The sequence below is a fragment of the Dermacentor albipictus genome, chromosome 3 (assembly GCF_038994185.2).
Source record: "Dermacentor albipictus isolate Rhodes 1998 colony chromosome 3, USDA_Dalb.pri_finalv2, whole genome shotgun sequence".
NCBI lineage: Eukaryota > Metazoa > Arthropoda > Arachnida > Ixodida > Ixodidae > Dermacentor > Dermacentor albipictus.
The window spans coordinates 173,940,881-173,961,448 of record NC_091823.1 but is presented as its reverse complement, the minus strand read 5'-3'; the positions used below and the strand labels follow the sequence as shown (position 1 = coordinate 173,961,448).

At 46.1% G+C, this 20,568-nt stretch overlaps 1 protein-coding gene across 2 annotated transcripts in view; it reads right to left on the bottom strand.

Moving 5' to 3' along the window:
* The window catches only part of LOC135902121 (tyrosine-protein phosphatase non-receptor type 7-like), a 138,208-nt gene that overhangs the window by 11,816 nt on the left and 105,824 nt on the right, over nucleotides 1–20,568 (bottom strand). For both annotated transcript variants that reach the window (XM_065432050.2, XM_065432049.2), the window contains exons 11-12: nucleotides 11,750–11,907; nucleotides 1,397–1,510 (exon numbers count right to left, since the gene is read on the bottom strand). In XM_065432050.2, the coding sequence (XP_065288122.1) occupies nucleotides 1,397–1,510; nucleotides 11,750–11,907 (272 nt within the window). The remainder of the gene's footprint in view (nucleotides 1–1,396; nucleotides 1,511–11,749; nucleotides 11,908–20,568) is intronic.

Here is a 20,568-nt window from a genome sequence, read left to right as displayed (position 1 = left end):
AAGCACATCTCTTTCTTGTACATTACATTTGAGCACCAAAACTATCCACATTATTCCATGCACCTAATAATTGTTTTGGTTTTGAAACGTGGTGCCAAGCATCAGGCACCTATCATAATCGTGCGCCGCATGGAAGTGGGAAAATGAAATCACAAATGCCTGTGCCCACTGTGCTGAAATGTTTGCCAAGGCCTGCATACTGCATACCATGCCAGTGACCAAGCCGACCATCGCCCTGTTTTCTCATTGCCAAGTTGCACAATGGCAGCCCTGTGGGTTGCACCAAGCGGTGGTGAGCAATTAAGGCCGCTGCAACTGCCTCGGCACGACAGTGGAGAGACTGAAGAGAGCAGCTGAGGCTGACAAAAGAAAAAAAAAAAACCACTTCTTGCATGCTGCGTAACTAAAGTTACAGTTTGGTGCTGAATAGACACGGATCTATTTGCAGTGGCAGCACGGCAATCAGAAGTCCAATGAAAGCAAGTGTACAGGAGGTTAGTAACATTTTTCCCGGCCGCAACCACCATCTTGGCGACACAGTACAGTATCTTGTTCCGGATGCCAATCAGTCTCTTGTTGTAGCTCCGAGCAGCCCGTCACAAGGCTAGCTTTGCACTCACACAGCAAGCACAAAAATGTGACTACGACTATCCAGCAGCAGACCCATCTACACAAAGATGGTGGGCAGATGCGGAAAGCATAGAGCCCATTACAAAAAGTTATGGTGGCTTTCCCAATTTGCACTTACTAATAAACTGAAAACCTCATTGTTATTCAGTACAATATAACTTCACTATTTCTTCAGTGTCAGAGGAAGAAAAACAATAAGTACACAACAAACATTCTCCTGACAAAAAAAAAAAAATCAGACTTTTCTATATGAACTGAACTATATGAACCTGTATAATCAGTGCTGGCACATTAACTTGGTACTTCCTTTGATAAGAGTAGACTATACATGTATCGTACACCTCAGTTCCTATGTACCTAAGTTACTGTTAGCTAGCAACATTGTTATGCAATAACAATAGACTCCCAAGCATGTGAAGCATCCCTTAGTTATCTTGCACACATTTGCAACCATTACACCGTGTGTTAAATGTCCTGATATTTGATAATCTATTTTACATTTGCCTTTCTTTTTCTTGATTCATTTCGAAATCGATTTGGTATTTCTGCCCAATTATATTTAAGCAGTCTACACTGTACTTTAGTAGGATAATTAGAGTTGGCCCTCAGCTAAGGCTTGGTTCTTAAGTTCTGATCTCGCTATGTGCTATCAGTATGGTGAAAGTTTCTGAACAGAGCCTATTTTGAGATATTTCCCAGCTTTCTACATCTTCCAAGCTAACAGGGCCAATTTAATTGGCAACAATGTGACCGTGACACGACTCACCTGTCTCTACGAAGAGCACACACAGTGGCCAATACATCGACACTGTTCTCCTCTCGCAGCTGTCGGATGCCAATGCTGCTGGCCACAAAGCAGCCAGTGCGACCAATGCCAGCACTGCGCAGAGGAAACAGCAGTCACAACAACATCATGAACACAGACAAGGCAGTGATTGATTGACCAATAATACAGCAAAAGCTTGCTCATTCAGACCTCATTATTTTGAAATTTTGGACTATTTAAACTGGCCCAGCCAAGCTCCATAGAACTTCATATATCAAAAAGTTAATCAATTCGCTTGCAAGTTGGGTCAGCCATGGATAATCTGAACTGCCTGCCACCATGGCAAGCTCCTAGTTTGTGCTGGTGGTCACTATCCTAGCTAAGCGACAGGTGGCGCGACATGCTTATCTCCACTGCCATCAATCTATGCCCCGGCGACAGCTCCCTTGGATCTCTTTCGCGAACTGCATGCACTGGAAGAATTCTTGTAAATGGTTAGTTGCATAGACACCACCAGTGGAGCATGCGGCCAATGTGGCCTGTCCGGCAACTTGCCAGTCGTAAAAGTTGAGCAAGCAAAATAAGCTACGCCATTTGTTATCATTTTTGTTGTTTCAGTGCCTCATTGTGAGTGCTTTGTGGGTTGTTTCTGTCGCGGTGACCAGACCTACAGTGCGTACCGCCATGTCTTTGTCGCGTGTCATATACCAAAGGCTAGTGGACCTGAAGGGAATGATCACATTCCTGTTTGGGTACAGGCTTCATATCTGCTAACAACGCATGGCTGGAAACAACACCCATGCCTTCTACACTCACATTAAAAGCAATTAGGCCAAACTTTGCCGGCACACAAAAGTTTGTGGCCGCACGCCTAGACATGCGCAGATGGTGCAGGACAGATTGTATATGTTGAATCATGGCACGAGCACAGATTCCTCCAGACAAATATTGGTGCTCTGGCTGCCACACGAAAATATAAAACAATTTCTACCAAGGCGAAAATAGTGAGCCAAAAGGGTGCGCGTCTTTTAGGTTCAAACCACCATTCCTTGCTAGGAATGGCGGTTTGAATGCACTACATTGTACATTACATTACATTACATATATTGTATATATGGTAAGTATGCACCAGAGGGGATGCCCAAGGACTCGTAAGATAGTTTGATGATGTCCTTAGTGAGCATTTCCTTGACTTCCATTTGGATTACGCAGCGTTTAGTCGCAGACACTTGGCAAGGATGCCCATGGATGGGACTGACATCCCCGGTGTCAATGCGATGCGTCACAACTTTTGTCTGGCTGAGATGGGGCGAAGCAAAATCAACGACATCGCTGTAAGTGGCTAGCAAGTGAAGGTCATCAGACTGAGCAGCACAGAAGTCTGGGACAACCATTGAATCAAAATGGCCGTCAAATAAGTGGGCATCAGGGCATCCAGAAGGCTTCGGAGCATTGATACAGTAAGGGCCAGAGGGTCGTGTGCAGCTAAAGGCACTATGCTGCCCACCTTATACCTTTGGGAAGCAACCGCGGTGTGCATCCAAGTTTCAGAATAGGGATCCATGCCCAGTTCACAGAAACAGTCACAAAAGAGTGAGGGAGGGCTACACGCCTCGCAAAAAGAGCTTCTATGGAAGGAGAGATCATGTAGTTGCCAGGGGATCTGAGGTCAATGTGACATACATAGTGGTAGCTGCCTGAAGAAGAGAAAAAAGAAAAAAAGGAAAAAAAACCCCCCCCTCGTCGACACACAGACAATGTGGTGACTCAGTGGCAAGATTGGGCATAGAAGGGAGTTCTAACTGTAGGATGCCAAAGGAGCAGTTGATAAGGGTAGATTGGGTACCCAGGAAGTCATCGCTGAGGATGACTTCATGTGGATGGGCACTGGTGCAGAATGGTGAACAGAACTGAAGTCTGGTGGCTCGCGAAGCTCACACAAGCAGCAGACATGCCAACGATTCAACATGTACCACCGTGAGCAATACAAACGAAAGGTGAGACGGCGGACGTCAGAACCTTGTGGAGATGGCGAGAAAGGCGAGCGCTCATCACCGATAATTGCACCCCTGTGTCTATGAGCGCTCAAACAGGCATGCCGTCCACTTCTATGTCCAAAAGATTTTGTCAGGCGGTCGGGGCCAACAGAGGATTTGTTGGTTCGCAAATGCAGCATTACTTACGGGAGCTGCACTGGTCAGTTTTCCGAAGAGGGACGGTAAAGATATGACGACAGCAAGCAACGCGCAATCGGTGAGTGAGAACGGTGCTTCTGTGGGGACGGCGAGCAGTGGTCGTAGCGTGGACTCGTAGCAGGAACTTCATAATGCAACGGGCCACTGCAATCAAGAAAGGGCGAGGACTGGCTGTCTTCGGGTGGTAAGTTTACGCGGGATGAAAAGACGAAAGCCGACAATGCAACAATAGCGGGAAATAAGACCTATCCCATTTCAGTTAAAGCACATTAGCTTGTCACGTGTGCGATGGCTTGGGTGGTGGTATCTGAGATAGGTCGATTGTGGGCGACGAGGTGGAAAGAAATTGCCGACCGCAGGACTACTTACAGCACAGATGAGACGGATGCCTGCGTTTGCCAACTCTTCGCATATGACAGCTTGAATTGAAGATACTGCTGGCGGGACTCATCGTAGGAACAGGCCTGAGGAACCAACGTAGACACTGCCTCAATCTCGTGCCGGACAAGATGCAGCAAGCTTTCGGCACCAGGCAGCTGGACGTCTTCACACGATGAGGTAACGACGGTATTAGGGAGCTGAGTGAATTGTTGTGAGATACGATGGCTCTTCGCTTATTCGAAGCGTTGGCACCGTCTTAGAATGTCATTGACGGCCGAGCACTCCTTGTATATGAGTGAATTAAAAACGTCGTTGGCGAATCCTTGAAGTATGTGGCTGACTGTCAGCTTCAGGCAACTTGTTGTTGACCCGCCGATGGAGTGCTAGTACATCTTGAATGTACACAACGTATGGTTCAGCAGATGTTTGGGCCCGGCACGAAAGTTCCTTCTTGGCAGCTTGTTGGCACCCAACTGGCTTCCCAAAGAGCTCCTGCAGTTTTTGCTAGCAGGTGTCCCAACTGGTCAATTTTCCTCGTGTGTTTGGAAATGCACACGGTCCATTCCCTTGAGGTAATAGATGATGTTAGCCAGCATTAATAGTCGGGTCCCACCGGTTGTTCCGGTTGGCTCTTTCTTATTCGATTAGCCAATCTTTGACGTCTGTGGTGTCAGTGCTGGAGAAGGTGCCAGGGTCTCGGAGTTGGGTCAAGACAATAGGTGTTGTGGTAGCCGAAGCTGAATCAGCGGGCCTCTCAATCAACACGGTCGCATGGCCCACAAGATGTCCACTGTGAAATTCCATGATGTGCTCGTGACGTACCCCGCACTTCCACCAAGATGTTACAGGAAGATCTACAGAGAAGGGGCGTATTTATCTTATGCACAAGGAGGCTAAAAGTGGGGCAGCAACAACAAAGATGGCGGACAATAGATCCCACTTTGTCCTCCTCTTGTCCGCTCTACACTCCAGCATCATCTTCTATATCTCTAGGACAACAGGCTCATAACAATATGGTTACAACTCCTACATTCGATAGTGCCATTGCTTATGATGACAATGTGTCAAGTTATAAGATACAGCTCAGACCACTTACAATGTGACCGTTTATATTAAAAAATTTTTTTCGTTCTGTAATACCTTGGTAAACAATCACTCTCTTCTGTGACACCCTATGGGCCTTGAAGGTATTGAAATAAATAAATAAATAAAAATAAATAGTGCAGGCAGGACTAGATATAATGCGGCCTTTTCGGATGCAAGAGCTGGGGTCAGACATGTAAAAAGGGGTAGCTGGCCCATGCCGTCGTCCGGCTCATCCATGCTATAAGGATGTTGTTGAAGGGAAGAACGCGTTCTCATCAAGAACGAGGAGAACTGGGTTTATTTACAATATCTACGTAAAGAGTGGAGAACGTTAGATTTCATCAGTCTAGCATGACTGAAAACGAAGCACACCGAGGAGCTGGAAATGTCTGCTTAAACCCCCTCTGTCCTCCCTAGATACCTAGGCCAGGGAAAACTGCAGTCCAACCTTCGTCCAATCGGAGTCCATTGGTATTAGTTTCCTATCGCAGAGGTGAATTGTGCATAACATGCACTCCCTGAACAGAATTTTTCGCTTCATGGGATATACAGTAAAACCTCGCAAATTCGAACTCGGTTTATTCGAAATCCCGTGTAATTCGAAGGTTTTCGGCAGTCCCAACAGTTTGCATGCAAATTTTGCCAGATAATTTGAACAACCAGCGTGCCCGTCAGTTTAAATCATGGCCTCCGTGGTTTTTCCGTGCCTCCGTGATCCGCAACAAAAAATTTAGTGTACCAGTCTCTGAGGCCAGTATAGTTGCCGGAGTGGCAGCCCGGCGGCACTTTAAATAAACTTTGTGTGCTAGGTGGCGCGCGCAGCCACCGCCCGATTCAAAGTGTTGAGCCTCAATCATCCATCCATCCTGTTTCTGGTGCTTTGTTGTGCCTCAGCGATCTGCACAGTGCTCCAGCCGGTTTTGGAGGCTAGCTTTAGTTGACAAAGCAAGAACCAGGCGCCGCTAGGTCGAAATTTTTCTGGTTCCGTTTCCATTGTTTCTTTGTCTAGCTTGTGGAAGGCATTGCTCATAGTGTTTTGATTGTTCGGTGCTGCGACCAGACGTGTTCTGTGCTCTGCTAGTTATTCTTGACCACGTGCGCGGTGTTGGTGTTAAGAAAATGCCAAAGTACAGAACTCTGACTCTCTGCCAGAAAGTGTGCCTAATTGAGGAGGCTGAAAAATGGACGAGCTCTAAAAGAGAGCTGGCAGAAAAACACGAGGTGCCTTTATCGACCCTTTCGACAATATTGAAGAATAAGACAAAGATCCTCGAGGCCTACGGGAAGACGCATTCGACGAAGCGGACAAGGATTCGTTTTCCTGCGTATCCGGACGTTGAAGACGCCTTGATAAAGTGGCTTCAGCATGCAAATGCAGCACACCTGCCTGTGAACGGCACGCTGCTTCGCGAAAAGGCCGATGAGCTTGTACTGCAGCTGGGCCATGAGGCATATAAGTGCAGCAACGGCTGGTTGTCCAGAGTTAAAGACTGCAATAACCTCACGTTCGTGACAGTGTGCGGCGAAAGCGGGAGCGTCGACCCAAATGTTGTCGAGAATTGGAAAAAGAGCACATTGGCTCCGCTGCTTCAGCAGTACGCGGAGGACGATGTTTACAACGTCAACGAGGCCTCATTGTTTTATAAAATGCTGCCAACGGAGATGTTTGCCCCAAAGGATGCAGCAGTAACGAGTAACGGGAAAAAAACAACCGAAGGGCAGAATAACCGTTCTGTTTGGTGCAAATATGTCCGGAAGTCACAAACTCCCTCTGCTGATCATCGGAAAAGTGGAGCAGCCTCGGTGCTCCAAGAACGCACGACTTCCTCCTAAGGATGACGTGCTGTACAGAAGTAACAAAAAGGCTCGGATGACGGCAGCACTGTTCAAGGAGTACATGAGGCACCTTGATCGTAAGTTTGCTGCCGCGGGACGCAAAGTTGTTTTTGTTGTTGGCAACTGCCCAGCCCATGCCGACAGCCAGAACTTGACAGCAGTTAGGCTTGTCTTCCTGTCACCAAATGTTACAGCTGTATCGCAGCCTATAGACTAAGGCGTTATTCTGCAAGCGAGGAAGATTTATCGCTGCCATTTGCTCAAAAGGATCTTGTTGTGCTATGATAACGGCAAACTATATTCCGTGGACCTACTGGTTGCCATTTGCCTAATTGTGTACGCCTGGAAACAGGTGGAGGGAGATATGATAAGGCGTTGCTTTATGCACGCCGGTTTTTCCAAGCAACAAGATGACAGTTCCGAGGATACATCTAATGCCAACTGCACACTGGATGATGAAGGAGAGTCAATGTGTGCGGGCATGACCGACTTTGACGAAGAAAACGGTGACGAGAGCAACGGATTGACCTTTGCGGAATATTTGAGCACGGAACTTGATGTCCAAACGTCTTATGCCGACTTGGAAGGAGAAATATGTGACAACGGGCCTTCCAACGAAGGTGAAGGCGATGTTGAGCCCGCCCGAGCACCAGCTTTAGCTGCAGTCGTTAAGTCGCTCAACGTTGTGCGCAGTTTTGTGGAGCGTAGCGGCGGTAAAAGTGAATTGCTGCGCACCGTAGGCAGACTGGAGGACGCAGCCTACGGTGCAGCTAACTACCGCGCCAAGCAGTCGCGCATCAATGACGTACTTCAAGTGACCGTTTTTCAGGTGAAATAAAGGTGCAGTGTTGATACAGCCACGTTTCGTACGTTTATTTCTCGTTTTTCATCAATTTTTGATAATTCAAAAACCCGGTTAATTAGATGATTTTTCACAGTCCGACGGACTTCGAATTAATGAGGTTTTACTGTATAATGATTTCTTGTTGATGAAGAATACCCCCTCAGCAGCTGTAGTGGTGGTTTCCCACAGCTTTGCTGGACATCCACTTTCACAGGGCCGGCATGGCGAGCCACTCTTTTCTACCACTCTTTTATCCATCCACTCATTTACATCTCTTCAGTTTATGTGTACAGGGCCTGTGCCATTTAAATGCTGTCACTTTTTTCTTTCTGTTTTATTCCACACATTGTTTATCACCATACACCACTACATACATACACCATTCAATTTATACTGTAGTGCATCACACTTATGCTTATGCTTCACACTCGTACTTATGCTTCTGGCCAGAATCCGCGCGTCAAAAAAGTATGCCTCTCGAGAACGCGAGGGAGTTTCTAATATGCCTTGGTAAATTTTATATTAAAATTTAAATTATGGGGTTTTACGTGCTAAAACCACTTTCTGATTTGAGGCACATCGTAGTGGAGGACTCCGGAAATTTAGACCACCCGGGGTTCTTTAATGTGCACCTAAATGTAAGTACACGGGTGTTTTCGCATTTCGCCCCCATCGAAATGTGGTTGCCATGGCCGGGATTCGATCCTGCGACCTCGTGCTCAGCAGCCCAACACCATAGCCATTGAGCAACCATGGCGGGTGGAATATTTTATATTGTTACATTATTATATATATGTACATTTTGTAATTATTGTACATATTTATTATATTTATAATATACCAAAGCATATTAAAAACTGCCGCTCGCATTCTTGTTAAGCATACTTTTCTGATATGCGGATTCTAGCCAGAAGCAGATGTACAAAGGTGACAAACAACGAACCTGATAATCCTGATAATAAGTCTGTGGACGGCACCTTTTCTTTACTGTTGGCGCTGCTACGCACGGAGTGGTGATCGAGTCACGTGATACAAAGTCATTTTGTCTGCTGCGCAGATTGGTCTTACAATAACCCACCTGCCGGAAAGTTCGCCTGTTGGCCAGATTACTGCCTGCTGAAAGTGTGCGGCACCTTTCCAACAACACTACGTCATATTTTTTGTAAAACAGATAGTTGAAGATGATTATTGCAATATGGTTGGCGGCAATAGTTATGAATGCAGTGCGTAAAGATTCAGGAGGAGATTTACCGGTACCAGAATACGAAATCGAGATGCGAGATGAGCGGGCGAGTGTCTTTCAGGCGAGATGGCTGGGCAAGTGTTGCGGCGAAGCTACCTCGATGGGCGGCTCTCGATTGTGTGTGCCTCGCACATTTTCTTGTTTACATGGCATCTAGCAGCCAGAAAACCTATCATACGATCACAGTTTGCCAAAGTACTGAATGTTGGTGCCGAAATATCGCGCTTTCCAGGAACATGTGAACAGGTAAAAAGTAAGCGTAACTCTATTGGACCAATTCTTGTATTCTTGATCGCAAATGTTGGTGCCAGGAAATCGTACGTAACTGGATCATATCAATGAGGTTCTACTGTACTAGTATCGAGCTAAAATCAGTGCTGGCATACTAATTTGGCGTTCCCTACTACAGTCGAATCTCATTAATTTATGCACATTTGATTCAAACTTCCGGTTTATTCAAAGTTATGTTGAAGTTATGTAAAATTAAGTCAAAGTTATGTGCATTCCAATGGGCGAAAACGCCTGGAAATGTGAACGCGCAAGCATTTGCAATGGTTAATTCGAACATACTGCACTCCTACAATGCTCCAAGCAGCATGCCAAATTGCGTGGTGGTGCCTCTGACCAGCACTTCTCTGACCCCGCCATAGAGGAGAAGCTTAGGAGAGAACCCCCAACGCTGCGTGAAAAAAAAAAAAATGTGGCGGAAGTTTGTGCGCAGGCGTGTGCAGGCGCGCATCGCTGATTACTTCTGTTCGTGACGGGTTGGCGACTTTTGTTTGTGTCGCGGCATCGCCACATACCCTATAGAGTCAGTGTATAAGAACGTCTGAAATTTTGGACGCAAGAAAACCTTTGCTGTTCGACTTTCCAGACTTTTTACCATGACCGCAGATCTGAAACAGCATTAATCGAAGCCATCACTACCGCCATTTTGATTATCGTGCCACATCGAGCCGGTGCTCTCGCACGCAGATCCGCTGGCAGCCGTAGCCACAATGAGGCGACGCTAGGCCTAGCTACTTCGAAGTTCGCTACCAAGCTTGCGGCTGTTTGGTGCCCTGTTTTTCATTGAAACAATTCGCTGCTGATAGCAATGGCGCCGACTGTAATCCTCGACAATGGCTTTGGAGCGCGGAAAGCACAGCGCATTGCATAATGCTGTTTTCCGAAAGTCAACTTCGCCCCAATATAGAAGTCATACGCGGTGAAGCATACCAAAAGTTTGAAGGGGCAATTGTCACGGGACGTGGCATGTTTCCTTTTATTACACACGTGTGCACCTGCCGTCTCCTATCACAGTACGAGCACTGATACGACTAATAAATGACTAATTTGTAAATATGTGCGAATAAATCTTGTGGAACTCCCCACTCCAGCTCAGTGCACATGCGCCACTGCAGGTAAGTCTTCCATTCAGTTAGCTTCCTTGAATATGAAAAAATTTTCGGCCCCCTTCAAGTTTGAATTATCGAGATTCGACTGCATGTATCTTGATTTCTATGCAACCAAGTTGCCGACTGCTTGCTACATTCTTGTTATGCAATGCTAGGAGACTCCTGAGAATGTGCAGTGCCGTAATTTCATGCCCAAAATTTGTAAGCATCAAGTGCTGTGAAAAACTTTCTGATATTCTATTCTATATTTGGCATTTTTTCTCTTGCTTTGATTCAATATTCTATTCAAAATCTACTATTCGGTATTTGCACACCTCTAGTAATCAGACACTGTGGGCGACGGTTATTGCTTTAAAATATTCCTAGGGCAGGCCACAAATGGGGGCTTTTGACGGGAGATGACGCATGTTCAATGCATTCATTGTTGCCTAAGCTATGCAAAGACAGTCGCTGCCACTAAAGGGGTTGCTATTGGGGTCACCATAGGCATCAGGCATGTGCATGCCGACTGATCAAGTCCGGTGAAGGACAATTGTAGGATCGAAATAAGGAAAGTTTGGTCCCATAGAAATGCATGAGCGCTGGTCGGGACCTTCGGCCAGGATCGAATTGATCTCAAAAAATCAAATCAAACAGAATTGAATTAATGGAAGTTGACTGTAGCAGTTCTCTGCTGTCTGCCAAGTACAGCATTTTGAGCCCTTGAGGCTCAGGCTGGCCTACAAATTGTAGTGTTGTACAATGAAAGTTGGTTAACCTGTAGTTGGCTGGAGCTCGGAAAAAGTACATACTAAACGGTAGTACTGCTTAACAGAAATAGCATGAGATTGCCTGCTTACCACTCAAAAATGGAACTCAGAGTGTGATCAAAGGGCAAAAACATGCAGTATTTATTCACTTCCCATGACAAAAGTGTTATTTTCGTTTGGTGCCAAGCAGCCTAGCAGCGATGACAGTGGCCTATAACTTACTGAAGCTGCAAGCCAGCTTTTCAGCCAGCCCCCTCTTCTTGGCAAGCACTCACATGGCAGATTCCTCGTTGGCATTGCGTATTCTCTGTGCACAGGCGCAGTAGCACTGTAGAAGTCGCGCAGCACCTTTTTCATTGCAGTGTGCTGTTATCGTCTCAACGATTGCATTCATGAGGCTGACAAAGCGCTGCTTCTGCCACTGTCGGCCTGAATCGCAAGCACCCTTAATAATCTGCAGGGGTCCCACCTCTGCAGATTATTAAGGGTGCTTTGTACTTGCCAGCTTTCTTGCTGGAGTTCACAGGGTTTCACTTACGGCAGCAAAAACAATCACAAATTGAAGATTTGATGTCACACTGCCTTGGGGGCGGTCCTTCTGATCTAAGAGAGCGACACACACCTGCAGTGAACGACGATGGGTCCCGGACAACGTGCCTGCAGCTGCTCCACCTCGAGAGCCAATGAGAGCAGCTGGTTGGGTGAGGCAGGTGCCCGATGGTCGGGCCATGCTGTGTACCACAGGTGCTGCACCTGCCGCACCCGGTCCTCCCCACTCTTCTGCAAATGTGAGAGGCACCCACAAATCTCAGTGCAGCAACATTCAGCCATCACAAACGTTTAACTTGGTCACTGACAGTAATCCTTTGACAGACAAGCACTCATCAAACTCAAGAGAGAGAGAGAAACAGGTAAAAAGAAGGTAGGGATGTAAGCCAGTCAAGAGTCCGGTTGGCTACCCTGCACTGGGGGAAGGGAGAAGAGGAATAGACAGAAAGAGAGAGATGGGGGTAGAGAGACGTGTACGAACAGCATTAAAGAGTCAAAGGTGCTAGCACACGCCAGATATCCTCCGAAAGCACAAAAATGCCTTTAGCGCTTTCTGAGCCGATGATCGGTGGGGATGGTGTCCTAGTATCGTCCGTTTACTCGGATGATGATCATCTTTTTTTCCTGAATGCATTGGTTATAGATTGTCTTTGTGCTTCAAACTGAGGACAGTGGCACAATAGGCGGTCCATGTTATTTTTCGCAGCCACAGAGATCACATGCAGGACTGTCAGCCATTTCAAATATTGATGAGTAGGCTTTCAGGAAGGCAACTCCCAACGACAAGAGACACAGAAGCGACGCTTTGCAACGGTGCAGTCCAGCTGGAGGTCCGAGCTGCAGCGAAGGTTTGAGTCGGTGCAGTCTGGTGCACCTTGTATGTGCAGTGCTCGATTCAGCTAATGAGTGTGTGCGGACTATAATGCAAAGCTGCCTCGCAGAGTCTGTCCTTGAGAGAGGAATGGGGACGCAGTGGTCTTCTTGGTTTGACGTTCGAGCTGCCCTATCTGCATTATCATTTCCTATGATATCGCAATAGCGTGGTATCCATTGAAAAGTGATACCATGGCCATGGCCGCTGTGAGAAAGAGGCATGCCTTATCGCTCAAGACGAAGGAATGCATTATAAGGGACATAGAAGTGGACTGAAGAAGGCACTGGTGGCGGCCAAACACGTTTCCGACACAACCATGTCTACCATATAGAAGAACAAGGACAAATTGCGGCAGCAACTGCAGCAAGATTCGTCTTCCCTGTCACAGAAGCGAATAAGTACGTCGAAGTACGAAGACATGGATGCGGCGCTCTTCAGATGGCTCAGTGAACTTAGGGCTCACAGCATACCAGTGAGTGGCCCCATGCTCCAACAAAAAGCCAAGCCCCTTGGTGCTCTTTTAGGCCACAACGACTTCAACCCACTTAAGGGGGGACATGGTGATTAGAGATACTTATTTTTAGACCAAATTCAATTAAAATACACAGACTTATTCAGTTCTTCAAGCTTATTTCAAAAGTGAAAATTTTCTTATAGGTCAAGTAATTATGGAGGTAATTAAAAGTACACTACTATTATTTGTGGAGACAATAGGTAAAACAATCTGGACAGAAAGCAATAATTAATGCATGAGTGAACAGCTGAATGTTTAAGGAGTGAAATGCTGCAAGCAGTTTTCAAATCCAACAATTCGCTCAACAATTCCAACAAATCCAAATTGCAATAGCAATTTAACAGTTCATCAAAGTCCATTGTTTACAGCATGGCTACTAGGTCACAAGAACAAAAGGGGAAAAAATTATAGGAAAATGAAAAACAAGAATCTGCTTGCAGCGCTTCAAGCTTTATGCATTTAGCTTGAAAGCTGCATGCATTAAACTTCAGCACTGCCTCCGCCACAGCTGCCTTCCACAGTGAAAAGAGAGGCATGGCGCTCCTTTGGTGCAAGAGACCGGATCATTGTGTGGAAGCTCTCGTTGCTGTTTTGGGTCTTTCCCCGTTGGCACCTTTCAAGCAGCTTTTTATCACACAAGCGCTCGTATATGGGAAGTAAGGCCTGTCAAACATGAGGAGGCAAGTTGCGAGGATGTTTCGGTGCAAGCTTGCACCTGGCCTGTGCAGCATTTTGATGGCACCAGGAGTTGGGGCCTGTTGGGCAAAGTGTATGGTTTGCAACAGAATCGTTGGAGGTGATGTGATGGTACATAGCCATCACTACCTTGTGCATGCTATCCACATCTCCTTTGTGCGCTTTCAGCGCCCACCCATAGTACGCACTCAGCCTTGTGATAAGGTCTGCTGTCAGTCGACCCTTTCCACCAAGGCGCCCGATGCTTTGTGCATCGTTACAAGGTTGTGCAAAGCTGCACCCAGGCGCTTTTGCACATGATTTACGCAATCCTCCTTGTCAATCTCCATGTATCCATATGCCTTTTTCTCTTGCAAGACAAGGTACGTGCGACTGTCCCCATCACTAAGCACAGTGGTCTAGTGAAGGTTGGGCTGTTCGAGAGACCTCTTGAAAAGAATAAGAGCGGCCTCCACTTCCATTTCTCGTGACTTATTGCCAGTGTTCTTCTGGCCTTGTGACTGGTGACTGGCCTTCCAAGCTTCGAAGGAAGGATTATCTTCTTTGCGGCCCCGCTCGCATGCAGTGCAGAAATTGCTCAAGACAACATAATCAAATCACAAAACCAATGAACAGTTCAATCACGGTGCCAACGCCAATGTGCAAGGAATGTCTGCGGCTCATCCATGATCCATCGTACGACACCACGATGTTTCCGGGATTGCTAAGGTACAATTCATTATAAAGACCGTGTATGCGAACTTCTCCGTCTTCGAATTTGCCTCTTCAGCTGCCTCTTCTACACAGAAACAAGCATACAAAAAGCAAATGATTGAAGGTCGTGCCGGAGTCTGCGATTGGCCGCGCCCACCACGTGACTCCAGCTGGGTTGGCCATTTGTCCGGCGCTCGCACCGTCTGCTCGGCTCTTAGCACCTCGCGAGTCGGGAAGTCCCCACTCACCGTAATCTCGACGTGTCAAAATGGGCGCAACACGGACATCGCAGTAGCGTGGCTGATCCCTACGTTTGCGGACGTCTCAGACCCGTGGCTAAACATACCGAGCAACATACCGAGTTGGGGCACGCTACCGCAACGAGAAGGGTCTCAAAGATGCCTATTCTGCTGCAGGTTTTCCTGCTGTGGATGTTCCCCTTGCAATTCAGCAATCTTCGGCCGGCCGAGCCCACCCAGGCACTACCTTTCTGCGACACGGACTGCCGTGTCGGCAGTCCGTGTCGCAGAATGGCACTCCGCACGCACCTGGTCTTGGCATCGACAACTTCTTCGCCTGGCAACCGGGTGCTCTTGGCATCGACAGACGCTTCGCCTGGCAACCGAGCGCTACTATCAGCGCGCGTGATCCGCCTGGTCTACATAAACGGCCGCAGTACGGAGGCCAGTTGGGGCATGCTACCGCAACGAGCAGGGTCTCAAAGATGCCTATTCTGCTGCAGGTTAGTTATCTCCCGAACACGAAATGCATTCGATGTAATGATCCTTTCTTATTTGCGGTGTCGTGCCCCCTGGACGCCCTTGACGATTGGCGGTGGCTGTTAGGCCTGACGCTTTGTTCTTTCTGTATCAATGGCCATCAAGTTTTTCTTTTACTTGTTTTGTCTGGCGACATTGAATTGAACCTTGGACCCCCAACCCTTCAGTCTATATCAGAGGCCATTGCCCGAATGGAGCTCTCGCAAAACACAATACTGTCCGAACTTGCTTTGATCTGTTCTGCTCAGGCAAATATAGAAAACATTGTCAGTGGTCTCAGCAGCCGTGTTGATGTACTAGAAAAAAAAGTTGAAGTCTTCCCATCCACTGACCAACCCATCGCTAATACTGTCCTCGAAAAGCTGTCTTCAGAAATCAAGGAGCTTGCCGGGAAATGGGACGATTCAGAGAACCGCCTTCGCCGAAACAACCTGTTGTTTTTCGGAATTACAGATGCCAGTGGCGAAACGTGGGCAAAGTCTGAGTCGCATATCATATCATTCTGTGCGGAGCACCTTGAAGTAACAATCTCTAGTTCTGATATCGAGCGAGCTCACAGGCTTGGTCGTTTTTGCGATAATAAACAACGTCCCATTATAGTCAAACTAAGCAGCTTTAAAACGAAATCGAATATTTTGTCAGCTGGATCTAAACTGAAGGACACGTCATTTTCAATTCGAGAAGATTATTCTACACGTGTACGCAAAGCTCGAGCAAAGTTATACGCATATGGCCTCAATAGTAAGCTGCCTTTTAAGATCCGTTTTGATAAACTAGTCATTGGTAACAAGCAATACACTTACGATGCCGGATCGGATTCTGTACTCGAACTGAAAATATAGCGTTTACCGCATATTCCAAGGCTTCCACAGTTAACATCGTATCGGCCAGTACATCGCCCTGTCAGCGCACCAGCAGACAGGGGCGTAGCCAGGGGGGGGGGCTTATGGGGCTTCAGCCCCCCCCCAAAATTTTTTCGTGCTCTCCATGCACCGCCAACCAAAGCGACCCCCGGCGCCGGAAATCACTCTGGATTTTGTCTAGAATGTGTTTTTGAGGCTCGAAAAGACATTTAACCGCGAAGATTGCAAACTCGGGCTGGGTTTCGTGGCAACGCCCATACACCGGGAGTCACATAACGCCAAGCAGTCCCATCCGAGCACAAAGTTTCAAGGGCGCTTTGATGGTGAGTGGGCTCGGCGCGGCATCTCACTGAGGCCACGGAATCTATGGAGCGCATGGATATCAATTGCGAAACTTTATGGGTATAAATCTCATAAGCTCTTGATGTGAAAGGTGCATTGACATTTCCAAAGTTGTGCTTTAGATTTTCAGTTGTGGAACTTTGTGGGTTTAATGCTGTTATAAACATTTGACGCCAAAGGTCTATTGATTTTTCTAAAGTCTTACATCGGAACATACATCGAGACAAGCCAAATCAACACACTAGCAGACAAGTTGACAAAGCAGGCAGCGAGGTCCAATGATGAGACGAAGCGTTGGGGTGGTTCATTTGTGCCGTCATGTCACATAAAAAAAATATCAAATTTTTTTTAACCTACGCCAGAACATCCATGTCAAGACACTAAAGCCAGACAAAGTAACTACGTTCTTATTTATTTTTTCTACTTTGACTTTTATTCGCGAGGACACATTGAGCCTCTTCAATTTTTTTTTTGTTGTTCTCGCTACCCTACCCGCGGGCTGCCAGAGCCAGCCAGAGTGCATACGTTTTTCTCGTATGGCCCCGACCATCGTGCGGTGCAGTTCGGTGCGCGTTCGCTTTGCTCTGGCCGAGTGGATTTTCACCGGACAGAGTTTTGGATGCTTTCTGGCTAGCAGACGAGAAAAAAAAAACAATGGTCGCTCGCCGCCATCACTGTGGGGACTCGAAGGATTGCACCGCATTCCCTTGAGCGGAACCTTTCCGGAAAGTCTTGTTTCGCCGCTGTAGGATACTGAGCAGTATGCGTATGGTTCTCAGTGGACCAAGCGTCTCATGTTTTCTTCGGTATTCCTTCCGTAGCCCCATTAGGTGCCCGAAGTAGGCATTAGATTCTGGCCAACATACTTTCCTATGCGTTTTTTTTTTTTTCATTTCGGTGCCTCCGCCTCACAGGAAAAAAATACATTGTTGCGGCGCAGCGAATTGTCGCATGGTGAAAGTTCGATTTTGATACTTCTTTTGCGGAAAGTAATGGGCGACAGGACGCTTCAGTTGCCGGATACGTTTATTATATTATTGTGAAAGCAATTATATGGACACTCCAGGCGCATTCCTGCCATCGCCCTCATGTTTCGTATAAAGTCCAAGGGTGATAACATCGTGACCACGCGCTGCATGCTGTATGTGCGAGTGAAAGCGTAGGAGGGGAGGTTGAATACGTGAGCCGACGATGGTGGCTCGGTCTTGTGTGTGCAAAGGAGAAAAGCGGGGAGCAAGCGCGCCGCCTTCCGCCGCGCGCAATACATCGGGGGGAGTGGATGGAATGGGTGCGGAATCTAGGATTCTGTGAATCTATGATTGTGCAACATGTTTATTTGCCTTGTTTGACGAATTATATACAGTTACTTCTTCTTACATACATAGACTCATTGGAGACTTATACGTATACTTAAATATCTTGTTGCGAGGTTTTGTGTATACATGCAGTGAACTTTGTTTCCAGTGACACATTTTGTCCTTTATCAAGCCGTATTTTTGCGTTTGCATATCCCACTGTATCTTTGTATTTCTAATGTACGAGGGCGAGTCAAATGGATGGGAGCCTACCCTAACCGCGCAATAATGGTTCGGTTCATTATCTGCGAGGCATGCGCGTAGGAGAACGGCATGTCTCATTTACAAAAGTGACACGCAGGTGTGAAGATAAATGTTCTTTAATGCTCTCATACACTGGGTTGAATATGGTTGCGTCACATAATGGACACTTCAAAAGTTGCACAGCTCGGTGTCGCGAAGTTTTTGACAGCTGAAGGTGTTTCCAAAACAGAAATTAATCACCATATGACTGCCGTGTACGTTGAACACTGCATTTCATTGACCACTGTGAAGCGTTGGAGCAAACGGTTCAAAGGACGTTGCAAAGACATTCCAAGACCAGGCCAAAACCATCGTGCAATCACCCCCAACACAATTTTAAAGGTTCATGAGCTGCTGAAACAAGAACGGAGGATAAGCATCGATGAACTGGCAGACCGTACGAACATCAGTCACGGTTCGGTTCACGCCATAATTCATGAGCTTCTCGGTCATCGACTCTTTGGTGCGCAATGGATCCCCAAGATTTTTGTCCATCGCGAGAAGACGGAGAAGTTTCACGCTGCCTTGACTCATCTGATCGGGTATCACAATGAGCATGACGACTTCTTGTTTGCAACTGTGATCGGGGACGAACCTTGGTGCCACTACTACGAGTCTGAAACACGATGGCAAAGCTTACAGTGGAAACATTCGAATTTACCACGCCCAAAGAACGTAAAGGCCATCATTTCCGCTGGAAAGGTGTTGTTGACTTTTTTTTTCGATCTACAGGGTCCATTACTGATGGAATTTATTAAATCTTGAGAGGCTATCAATTGTTTCCGATATTGTGAAACGCCAGAACGGCAGCGTGTCGCAATCAAGAACGAACAACGTGGAAAATTGACGAATGGGGTCATCTGGTTCCATGACAATGCATGTCCCCACGTCGCTTATGTGGTTAATACAAAACTGGCAAAGTTCAAGTGGGAAACGCTGCAACATCCGCCATACAGCTCAGACCTGTCACCTTGCGACTTTTACATTTTGGGGCAACCGAAAAAACAGCTCAAGGGAACCAGATACAGACTTTTTGAAGTAGCAACCCAAGGAGTTTTATAAGACGGGAATCACGCAACTCGTTAGTCAATAGGACAAATGTCTAAATTCTCATGAAGACTACTTTTAAATAAAGTACCCCATTGTTGGCTCATTCATTTGAATTGCCCTCATATATCTTGCAGAACTCCTGCTTTTTATACGTGCTCTCTGTTGCGACTATAACTTCGGTGCAATTACTCACGATACACGACAAGGGACAGCTACTCCTGCGTAATACATTGGAACAAACGACAGCGTCATTGAGATTTTTCACTGGCCATTGCATATATACAAGAATGTAAGCACGGTTCTTGAATGACAAAGTTTCATTAACATATTTGTTCTCAACTTGTTCAGTTCATTGCCTTTTAATTTTTCATATCAGCGGCCGTCTGAAGCCGCGAAGATCTCTTTTCTAGAGCCCAATAAATGTTTTCCGATCCGATATCAGCGGCATGCACTGCTATCCTGGTTTCGAACTGATATAGTTCTAAAGTTCGTGTGATATTTTCTTTACCTAATAAATAGACAAAAAACATGGAAGCATTGACGTCAGTTATGTTGGGCACAATTTTTGGCACATACGAGTATTTTCTTTTATGAAAAAATACGTATTTTATTGTTCTGACTGTGCGTAGCGTTCAAGAAATCGTTTGCAGCATCTTTGGCAATGACAATGCAGTTATTATTCATGGATTTGATCCCTTGACAACTTGTTTAAGAGGAAGCTTTAGCTCGGGCCCAATCCGACGCGGCCTATTCAAATACTTGTAAAACGCAGAAACGCTTTTCTTAGATAATTCTGCTAATCGCTTTTATTGAAATTGGTTGCATTTGAGAGAGTAAGTTAAATCCTAGTGTCTGTTGGAAACAGAACTTCGATTTAGGGCCTGAATTTTGTTTAAAATATTTTGGAAAATTTGAAAGTTTGAAAAAATAGAAGCACGACGTTTACAAACTAATAGCTATGCATGAAGAACAGATATTGTGGTTCTGTAAACGGCATTTATTATAACAGTCAAAGCGGACAAATTTGCTGTGTCAATTTGTATCTTACGTGAATTGGTTACGTTGTGTACAAGGGTTCTGCAAAAGCCGTATTTCCACAATACTAAATTTTTTTGAGATTCATGTGTAACATATCTATTTTGTCCGCTGTAGATGTACTATTAGATGCAATTCACAGAATTGTGATATCATTTTTCATTGTTGAGTCACGGAGTTTTAAACTTGATAGTTTCGTTTTCTGAAAATTTTCAGTTTTGGCCAATTTTTGATAAATAATTGACCACCTAAATGAAAAATTCGAAGCCAGTAGTCACTAGAATTAAACTGTTTCTTTTAAATGCAATAAACCTACTCAAATTTGGTGAAGTGGTTGCAGGGAAAAACGAATTCCCCTTCTACATGTACTTAAATAGGAGCACCCGAGCTAAAGCTTCCTCTTAGGGAGGAGGCTGAGCTGCAACGTGCAGCTATATATATATATATA